The following is a 10926-nucleotide window of genomic DNA, read 5'->3' as shown; positions in this document are numbered from 1 at the left end:
ATTTCTTAAAACCAAAGGGATATCCCATGGTTGACACCAAAGAAGGTTTCCCCATTGAAAGATTACCGGTCTCCTCTTGTTTCTGTGACAACTCAAAATTTTGAATTTCCCAGTACCTACTATATCAGAAGCAATGGTCACTGGGATCAATAGGAAGGGTGACTCTATCCAGCAGGTAGACAGAAATAAAATGAATGTACATATTATCCAAAACTAAAAAAAGTTATAGAATTACATACACTGAGCAAGAATGCTATAAAAATGTTAGACAGTGGTAGATGTTCCTATGACGTGCTGAGGTAGTGAATGGGTCAGATTCTGGTTTTCCAGCATGCCCATTTAACAGAAGCCGGTCACGGGACCTTGTAAAGCCTTGTACACACGGGCCTATACAAACTCTCCGATTGTGGCCAATTTTCAGCCCATGTGTACAAGGCTTTAGGGTTCCAAAGAGAATGGGGCAATCTCCAAGCTAAGCCTGCTCTTAATGTACTGGTATTTATTGTGTATATGTACCAGGTTAGGGAACGCAACTATGCAGATGTGTCTTGATGCAGCAGGACACCTTCACAATTGCAAATCTGTGCAACAAAAACAGCTGAGTAAAAGTTAGAAGTGGTTTAATTAGACCTTCTGTCCTGGCTAATATTTATTTATTTATTTAATTCTGTTTTATTGAACATTAAACAAGGAAGAACAAAACAAAATGACAAAAACAGTGTACAATGCACCATTAGCATTAACATCTAATACATACATCCTTCACAGTATTTATTGCTGAAGGACAGGTGTTTTTTTAAGTCTGCAGGCAATATATCGGTAAGATGTTTACCAGGTTAGATATTCCAAATCACTCACCTGGGGAGACAAGTTTAATTTCTCGGGGGAATTTTCTGCAGACACGGTTGTAGTTTGTAGAAATGTGATGTAAACACCAGGCTGCCAACTGCTGAGCACCATGGAACTAAGAGAATCAGATAGTAAGAGGGTAAGGGTACATTATTTTGGTGGAGATCCGAGTAGAGGAAGCCATGGGTCAACTGTATAGTCACACTATGAGATGCTGGCCTAGAACATGCAGTCATTTACCTGGGCAGCCTCCAGTAACATAAGAGCGTCTCCATCTATGTCCTTGTTATTCCGAGACGCGTCCATCATCATCGACACTGTGTGTTTCTCTGTTACACAAAAACCATACATAAGATCAGACCGGAAAATTTCAATACTGACAACAATAAATTATCAGTTAAAAAGCATGGTGCCTGTATCTGCCCCCAAGGCAGTGTGTGTTTGGGGCCGTGCACTCTTTCCTGCACAGCTGTCAAATTTTGATAGTTGGCTGGGTCCAAGAAGTCACTGCGTTTGCATCCAGGGGTTGCACGAAGCTGGGGACAGCTACAGACACCAAATACATTCCTCATGCATGTAGTACAATTACCAGCACCTTTTTGAACAAGGCTTAAAGTAGAACTATAGGCAAAACTTTTTTTTCCTTTTGGGTAGAGCAAGGATGGGTTATAACCCCTGCTAGATTTTTCATTGTGGAGATTTCCCTGCACTTCCTGTGACATAGCTTAACAAGAAGCGAGAGGCAATCTCTGCAAATTAAGGGAATTCTTTGGGAACCACAGGTCACCAGAACTGGTGTCCCCATTGGAAAATTTCCCCTCTAACACTTTTCAGGGGACAACCCAGAATTTGGGATTTTCTCTTACTTCCGCTTTAAATGAAAATGTTAAACAGGACAAATAGAAAGGGTGAATCTCCCTAATGGGGGCATAGACAGCAATAAAAACTGACAAGTATTATAATCCCTCTCCAAAACTAAAAAAAAAAGTTTTGCCTTTAGTTATACATTAATTTAAGTGAAAGCATTTTTTTTAGAGAGTAAAGAATGGTTAAAATACCTGCCAGGGTTGTAGACAGGTGCAGTTATCTAGTCTACCACTAGGTGGCTCTGTGACAGAACAGTGTCTGGTCACAGCAGACAGTGTCATCGGTTGCCAGGCCCCTTTTAGGTCAAGTCCCCCTTCAGTGATGTTATGGGTGAGTCAGTGCCCAATTATAAACCAGGTTGTGAGGAGCCTTAGCAACACTTGGGGCATGGGTGCTAAACACCCCACACCTATGTGGATGTAAACAGTGTGTGTAGGTCCTGAACAGGGCAGGAGGCTGGGGAGGGGCAGACCTGAACCCAAGAAGAGCCAGCTGTAGACTTTCTGTCCCTTATGGAGACAGGGCTAGGGCAGATTGCAAAGGGCATTTTAGGCAAGGCCAAGAGTTCCCTGAGTGAGGTTACTTCCCTTGAGGATCCTGGGAGAAGTTACCCTATGGAGGAGGTGACTACAGAGAGCACAAAGATAACTGCTAAAAGGGCTGCATATGCTTTCACGTGACTCCTGCAGACCGTCTACTAAATGTGATTTACTGTATTGTCAAGTGACTCCAGAATGTATGTGGAAGTGATGTGACTGTTTTGTCATTTCCAAAATTCCATCAGCAAAGTGCAGCAAACTACTTTGTGTGGACATTCCTTCCTTTGGGGATGTAAAAATCAACGTCTGGGAATATCATGTGGAGACCTCTGGCATGGAGTGGGGCACAAGATGGTGGAGGGATCGGCCTCAGCAGGAGTGGACAGTGTTCTAGCAGGATAGGAGCAGGGGTAGGGACTTGTGCTATTGGCACAAATTTAAGCCAATCACAAATGCACTCTTATACCCCGTACACATGATCGAACTTTTGGACTACAAAACCGTGGAATTTTGTTCGAAGGTTGTTGGCTCCAACTTGTCTTGCATACACACGGTCACACAAACGTTGGCCAACAATTACGAACGTGGGAACGTGCTGAGTGACGTACAAGACATATGACGAGCCGATGAAAAGGAAGTTCAATAGCCAGTGCACCACCCTTTGGGGTCCTTCTGCTTGATTCCGAGCATGTGTGAACGTTTGCACGACGGACTTGTGTACTCTCGATCGGAAAGTCTGCCAACAATGTTTTGTTGGCGGAAAATTTGAGAACCTGCTAGTCAACATTTGTTGGCGGAAAGTCTGTCAACAAATGTTCGATGGAGCATACACACGGTCGGACTTTCAGCCAACAAGCTCACATCCAACATTTCCCGTCGGAAAGTCCGGTCGTGTGGTCGTGGAGAAACAACAGGAAGTACGAAGAAACCTAAACAAATTAAGTAGAAATCCTCTCTTAGCTGTCATGTTAGAAGATTTCTGCTCACTTCCTGTTCTGGTAACAACTGTATCATTTTTGATACTATGACTTTGGTAATAATGACAAACAGGGAGGGCAATAGAAAACTGAGCATTTTTCTAATTCTATCTGGAAAATTGTCAGCCAAACAGAGGCTGCATCCAGTCGGGTACAGCCACTGTTTAGATATTCCAGCTGGTGGTGATGGCTGTCGGAAAACACAATAACCCCGCTTGATCCGCATTGTAAAGTTGGTCTTAGATGATTTGTTTTTGTTTTTTTTTGTTTGGCCAGCGGGTTGAATGAAAACAAACAAACAGATTCCTCTATCCACCTTTTTTGTGCCTCTGCCAGGGCATCATATACTGATAGACGGACCCGTTGAGTGGGGACGGCCACACACCAATTGAAATTCGTCCAATCCCTGCTGAAATGGCTGAATTTTGATTAGTGTATAGCCAGCTTCGGCATGGAAGGAGGAATCTGTTTGATATTTTTTTAGCCTGCTGGCCGATGTAAAAAAGTCTATTTGGGTATAGTCGGCATTGCTGTTGGCTGTTTACCCTTTCCTCGGTCTAAAGATTAATATTTCACACAACAGGTAATGCTGATAAGAAACATATCATACATTATTAAGTCTGTTGAAGGACCTAAAAACAATCATGTGGTTACCGTGTGACCTATGATTCAGACCTTTTCAAAGTTACTGGTTGCAAAACAGAAGTCTCTGATTTTATATCGATTTTGCAAGCAGGTTATAACTGGCTGCCTCCTGCAGCCTGGCATAGAGCCTACAGATTTATTTTAACACATTTTGCCCCTCCCAAGCAGCTTGAAATTACTCATACAGAAGTGTTTACATTTAATGAACTGAATTGGAAAAATTGGTGCTTGTCCAATTTTTGGTCCATTTCCTTAGCAGCCCATTAAGATGAATCTGCTGCCTTAAAGAGGAAGTAAATCCTGATGAGTTTACTTCCTCTTTGATTCCCTGCAAAGGTAAAACATAATGGACTACTATGCATCGCATAGTAGTCCATTATGTGTCACTTACCTGACACAGGAGCCAGCAAAGTCACCGCTGTCCCCTGTAGTCCGGCGCATCCATCTTCTCGGTGGGTCTCGCTGCTCCGCCGCTGTCATTCGGCGAAGCCGCGATGACGTCACTCCCGTGCATGCGCACGGGAGCCGCCACTCGCGGCATATCGCAGTTGACAGCGGCGCGCTCAGTGCGCCTGCGCGCCGCTGTCTATGGCACATGCGCCATAGACAGCAGTGCCTGTCTTTCGGCGAATATCTCCTAAACCGTGTAGGTTTAGGAGATATTTCTTGGACCTACAGGTAAGCCTTAATGTAGGCTTACCTGTAGGTCAAAGTTGGTTGTAAGGGTTTACAACCACTTTAATGCAACACATATAAACATGCAACATAATGCGCATTAAACACACTGCAATGCACTGCCTAGACTTGAACAGGTCCTTAACGTTACTCATCATAAGCACAATATTTACCAGTCAGAGCCACTAAATGTGGCAGGCAAAGCCTGTTTGCCAGTATGACGAGGTCCAGTGGGTCAAGATCATGTCCTGCGGTGAACTGCCCAGTGTAGAGATACTCAAGCACTGCACGCATACTGGCCTTAGAGGTATAGGGGAGCACCACCTGCAGATGAAGAACAGCCTTGCTTAATAAAAGAACAAGCAGCAGTCTACCCAGACCAAAATAGCCATATACACTATATTACCAAAAGTATTGGGACACCTGTCTTTACACGCACATGAGCTTTAATGGCATCCCAGTCTTGAGTTGGCCCACCCTTTGCAGCTTTAACAGCTTCAACTCTTCTGGGAAGGTTGTCCACAAGGTTTAGAAGTGTCTATGGGAATGTGTAACCATTCTTCCTGTGCATTTGTGAGGTCAGGCACTGATGTTTGACAAGAAGGCCTGGCTTGCAGTCTCCACTCTAATTCATCCCAAATGTGTTCTATCGGGTTGAGGTCAGTCAAGTTCTCCACCCCAAAGTCACTCATTCATGTCTTTATGGACCTTGCTTTGTGCACTGGTCCAAATCATTTGGTGGAGGGGGGGTTATGGTGTGGGGTTGTTTTTCAGGAAAACTGTTAAGGGAACTTGTAAAGTCTAATTTTTTTTTCTCTAAAAATAACAAACATGTTATACTTACCTGCCCTGTGCAGTTGGTTTTGCACAGAGCAGCCCGGATCCTCCTCTTCTCGGGTCCCGCTCCTGGCCCCTCCCTCTTGTCAAGTGCCCCCACAGCAAGCAGCTTCCTATGGGGGCACCCAAGGTGAGTTACAGCTCCCTGTGCCTATTCAGCCCCACCCCCTCTCTTTCCTGATTGGCCAACTGACTTAGATTGAAAGCAGCAGGAGCCAATGGCACTATTGTAGTGTCTCAGCCAATCAGAAGGAGAGTCCTAGATGGCTGAGGCATTCGTGGACATCGCTGGACAGAGATGGGGCTCAGGTAAGTTAAGTATTGGGGGGGGGGGGGGCTGGGGCGGCTGCTGCACACAGAAGGTTTTTTAACTTAATCTTAATGCATAAGATAAAAAAAACCTGACTTTATAACCACTTTAAGGGCATCAGCATACTAAGACATTTTGGACAATTTTGTGAGAACATTTTTGGGATATCCCCTTCCTGTTCCAACATGACTGTGCACCAGTGCACAAAGCAAGGTCCATAAAGACATGGATGAGCAAGTTTGGTTTGGAGGAACTCGGCTGGCCTGCACAGAGTCTTGACCTCAACCCAATAGAACATTTGCATAGAGACTGCGAGCCAGACCTTCTCATCCAACATCAATGCCTGACCTCACAAATGTGCTTCTGGAAGAATGGTTAAACATTCCCATAAACACACTGCTAAACCTTTTGGTAATATAGTGTATATTGTTAAAACAAAATGTACAGTATATCATGTATACAATCACATTATAGATTCACAATTACAGTAGGCTTATACTCAAATGCTACCTTAACAACGTCCCTACCCGCCCATTGTCATATGACCTCCACAGGAACACTCTGTCCCTCTGAGCGGGCGTTATATTATATCCTTGGCTTCCCGGCAGTATAGGGGGCGCATGCATGCTGTTTGGTCACTTGGGAGCCAATGCGCATGCCCGGTGGCCTCAATGTCTGCACCCACGATTGCTGGTGACAGAACAGGAACGTGGATCTGTGTGTGTAAACACACAGATCTATGTTCTGTCAGGGGAGAGGAGAAATATTGTGTGTTCCTAGAATATTGGGATATTTATTATAGCAAAAAGTAAAACACGTTGTGTTTTTTTCAAAATTGGCGCTTTTTTTTGTTTAAAGCGCAAAAAATAAAAACCGCAGAGGTGATCAAATACCACCAAAATAAAGCTCTATTTGTGGGGAACAAATGATAAACATTTCATTTGGGTACAGTGTTGTATGACAGCGCAATTGTCATTCAAAATGTTACAGCGCCGAAAGCTGAAAACTGGCCTGGGCTGGAAGGGGGTGAAAATGCCCAGTATTGAAGTGGTTAAAGATATGAAAACCCTAACAGCGAACTTTGTTATGTCATCGCTGTTGTTTTGTTATATTTGTTTAATACGTGCAAAAATGACTGTTGATCTTGCCAGATAACTTATGAGTAGATAACTTTCTGTGCCAACTGCCTGTACTGCATTCTTATCACAATACTTCCCAACTTTTTTGGATGGGAACAAGGGAGCAAAAGTATGTAGGCATAGGAAACCCTGCCAAGCCTCCTTAAAGGAGAATTATACAAAAAAACATTAGTTAAAACCACAAGTAGAGGTCGACCGATATGGGTTTTTCTCTGGCCAATGCCGATGACGATATTTAGAAATCATGGCGGCCGATAGCCGATATATGATGCCGATTTTTTTGGGCCGATATGTTAGGCCGATTTTATTTTATTTATTTATTTTTTTCCTTTTTTTTTTTTTTTTTTAATCCCCCTTGATCTAACACACCTTTCCCACTGGGGCGTTTTTCAGGCGCTTTTGGGCTAAAAATAGCGCCTGTAAAGTGCCTGCAAAATGGCTCCCCTGCAGTCTGTGTGAAAGACAGAGTGCTTTCACACTGAGGCGATGCGCTGGCAGGATCTTAAAAAAAAGTCCTGCAAGCAGCACGTTTGGAGTGGTGTATACTGCTCCTCCACCACTCCTGCCCATTGATATGAATGGGCACCCCTGCCGAAGCGCATGCAATGCGATTTGGCAGCAGTGCTTCATGGGCACATTTAACCTCTTCCTTGGCCGCTAGCTGGGTTATATGTGACCAGGGGCGGACTGACCATTGGGCCACTCGGGCACTGCCCGAGGGCCCCGTGCCACTAGGGGGCCCCATCAAGGTTGCGAGCCTCAGTAAAACCATGGAAAGTATGTAAAAATCTGTGTTTTTTTTACATCTGTCTCTGAAATGTCCCTTACCGACATCCTTTTGGTCTAAAAATCCAGAGATTATAGCTACGCCACCTCTCCAGTACCTTCTCAGCCAATAGAAACATGTCTGTGTATACTGTGTGATTGTATACTGTGTGTGTGTGTTTGTGTATACTGTGTGGCCCCATAATCTCTGATTGCCTAGGGTGCCCCATAATCTCCTATTGCCCGTGGGCCCCATAATCTCCTATTGCCCGGAGGCCCCATGAGTTGTCAGTCCGCCCCTGTATGTGACCCACTAGCAGCCAAATAGCACCGCTAAAATGATGGTAAAGAGCCGCTAAAACTTGCGTTTTACCATCAACGCCTGCCCGCTCCAGTGTGAAAGCAGCCTTCATAAGTGATACAGAAAATGTCTTACATTTAAACATTTATTAAACAAAAAAAACCTCCAATCAGTTTACTTGTATGTATGATTTAGATTAAAAACAAAAACCTATATATTAAATAAAAACAGGTAGTCAAAACTTTTGGACGAAACAAAATGGGCTAACTTTACTGTTTTTATTTTATTTTTATTTTTTAAATAGTGTATTTTTTTCCCAAAAAAATGCATTTGAAAGACCTCTGTGCAAATGCCGTGTGACATAAAATATTGCAACAACCGCTATTTTATTCCCTAGGATCTCTGCTAAAAATATATATATAATTTTTGGGGGGTCTAAGTGATTTTCTGGCAGAAAATACAGGATTTTTACTTGTAAGCAACAAGTGTCAGAAAAGATTTAGTCTTTAAATGGTTAAACTGAGAACTCTACACACTGAGATGACTTCATTCATTCAAGTGTAAACATTGTATCTTTCTGTTCTTTTCTTGGCAGGCTGCCCAGAGAGGAGGAAAGACGTTTCTATGACGACTCACGCAACTTACACTGACTTCTATTACAGAAGTCATTTCAAAGTCCCAATGTAGAAAACATCGGCTTTTTATCAGCACAATCGGCCGATGCCGATTAATTAAAAAACGGCAAACATCGGCCGATATATCGGTCAACCTCTAACCACAAGTGCTTTTTTTTACCACTAATATTCCTTTATATTGGCTTTTGAAATTTACAAATGCAGCAATTTAGAAATTGGATGAAAGGTTTAGCGCTGGGAAACAATTTTTGAAAGATAAAAAGTGCATTTTATATACAACTATATGGATCAGACCAAAATGAAGGACAAAGGAGGTGGAAAGAGAGACAGAGGGACTTTGTTCCAAATCAGGGACAGTCCCTCAAAATCAGGGACAGTTGGGAGCTATGTTATCCCTTATGTAATTCCCAGCTATCTCTAAGCACTAAAGAAACCTTCTCCTTATGTTATGGAAAATATATGGGGGGGGGGGGGTGTTTTCAGAACAATGCTAAACTGCATACTGCATCTATGACAACAGCATGGCTTTGTAGTAGAAGAATCCAGGTGCTTAACTGGCCTGCCTGCAGTCCATATCTTTCATTAATGGAAAATATTTAGTGCATCTTGAAATGAAAAATAAGACAGCACAGTGGCTAGCACTCCTGCCTGGCTAGTTCAAATTGCAACAATGGCGCTACCTGTATAGTGTTTACATGTTCTCCCTGTGCCTGCATGGGTTTTCAAAGACATGTTGGTAGGCATAGTAAGGTAAGTGGTGTCTCTCTAAATTGGCCCTAGTATGTGTATGTATGAATATGATTTAGGGATCTTAGATTATCTGCTCCTTGTGGGCAGGTACTGATGTGAATATATAATAAATATGTAAAGTGCTGTGTAAATTATTGGTGCTATATTAATACCTGTAATAAATAGGTAGTCTCCTTAATGAACCTTGACCTGAGGAAGGAGGCCATGCCTCCTAAACGCATTGTCGTAGAGCAGCACCGGCTGGACCGGACACATGCAATTTGCACGTCGAACGTGGTGGTGGAGAGCCTCGGATGTGCTGCCAGGATCTGCGCAGCTAGGTTGAACGTCCATGGCTCCCCCTCCCCCGTCGGGATCTTGAGGTGGTCATAGGAGTTTGGCCACAGTGGAATCCTTATGCTGTATCTATCTTCACACAATGTGAGTTTGACCATTGTAGTGTTTTTAACTTTACCATATTAAAGCCAAGTTACACTAGGGCGGTGCTGCGCTCTCTTCTTTTGTGTTTTATGAACTGTATTAACTCTGCTCTCCACCCTCATTCCTTTCTCCATCTCTGATACACCCTTTAGCAGACATAAATCAAACATCTTCCAAATAAAACCAATTTTCCTCTTGGCATGAATATAATCCACAGCTTTACAGACGCTCACCTCAGCCGTGCTGCTCTCCAAAAAGGGACCCCCAAACATGGCTGCCATCCAGTCACACCCGGAGATCAGCAGGGGCTTGTGGGCCTTTATACTTCCGTCATCCAACACAAAAGTGACATCTGATGAATGGAAGAAAGGATCAGTAGACAGAAAAGGAGAAAGAAAAAAAAAAATTCCTTCCAAAGTAAGGAGAAAATATTACACAAACCTAAAAAAAAAAGTTTATATTTCTTTTTGGATTTGGGGTAAGATGAATCATATAACAGTTGCAATACATAAAATGCATGACAAATATCCACTGTAGTCCCTGGTCAATTCAAAGTATGATGGGTAAAGTCCTGCTCATGCCCGTGGCCAATGAAGTGACATTATGGGGAGAGAAATAAACTACATTATTATGGGATACGTACTCTTATCCCTGACTGTATTTATTCAGATTAGCCCCATATGACCACCTCTATTATAAAGCATGAGATGTTCTAAGCCAGTGATGGCGAACCTCGGCACCCCAGATGTTTTGGAACTACATTTCCCGTGATGCTTCACTACACTGAAGAGTGCATGAGCATCATGGGAAATGTAGTTCCTAAAAATCTGGGGTGCCAAGGTTCGCCATCACTGTTCTAAGCTAATAAAAGTCGCCTTTCGACCTGGGGTTGGATGTGGCCTTGTTTCAGAAAAAATGAAATCAGGCCGAGGCAGAAGTACAGTTAAATCCCGCTTGTTTAATAATAAAAGTAAAAAGAACAATGTAGTCAAAACAAAGCCAAAGTTCAGTAACCAAAACGGATAGTCAGCCAAGCCAGAAGTCAGGGATCAATGTAGTGGAACAGCAAGCAGGATCTGGAGCCAGAAGGGATGTCAGCAAAGCAATTCTTGAACAGGATTGCAGGAGATCGTTTCTGTGATGTTGACCAAGGGGAAGGCAGAGATCACCTGGGCTGAATAGCTTAAGTAGGCAGGAGTGACGAGCAGGATATCATC

The 10926-nt window shown here is 43.2% G+C and overlaps 1 protein-coding gene across 6 annotated transcripts in view; it reads right to left on the bottom strand.

The window, feature by feature from the left end:
• RHOBTB2 (Rho related BTB domain containing 2) overlaps positions 1-10926 on the bottom strand; it is a 77728-nt gene that overhangs the window by 7902 nt on the left and 58900 nt on the right. For all 6 annotated transcript variants that reach the window (XM_077469868.1, XM_077469865.1, XM_077469872.1 and 3 more), the window contains 4 exons: positions 9943-10061; positions 4726-4876; positions 1090-1178; positions 859-964 (listed from right to left, as the gene is read on the bottom strand). In XM_077469868.1, the coding sequence (XP_077325994.1) occupies positions 859-964; positions 1090-1178; positions 4726-4876; positions 9943-10061 (465 nt within the window). The remainder of the gene's footprint in view (positions 1-858; positions 965-1089; positions 1179-4725; positions 4877-9942; positions 10062-10926) is intronic.

The sequence above is a fragment of the Lithobates pipiens genome, unplaced genomic scaffold (genome assembly GCF_037356315.1).
Source record: "Lithobates pipiens isolate NorthernLeopardFrog02 unplaced genomic scaffold, aLitPip1_a1.2 Scaffold_8, whole genome shotgun sequence".
NCBI classification, from domain to species: Eukaryota; Metazoa; Chordata; class Amphibia; order Anura; family Ranidae; genus Lithobates; species Lithobates pipiens.
This window is presented reverse-complemented; position numbering and strand designations above follow the sequence as displayed.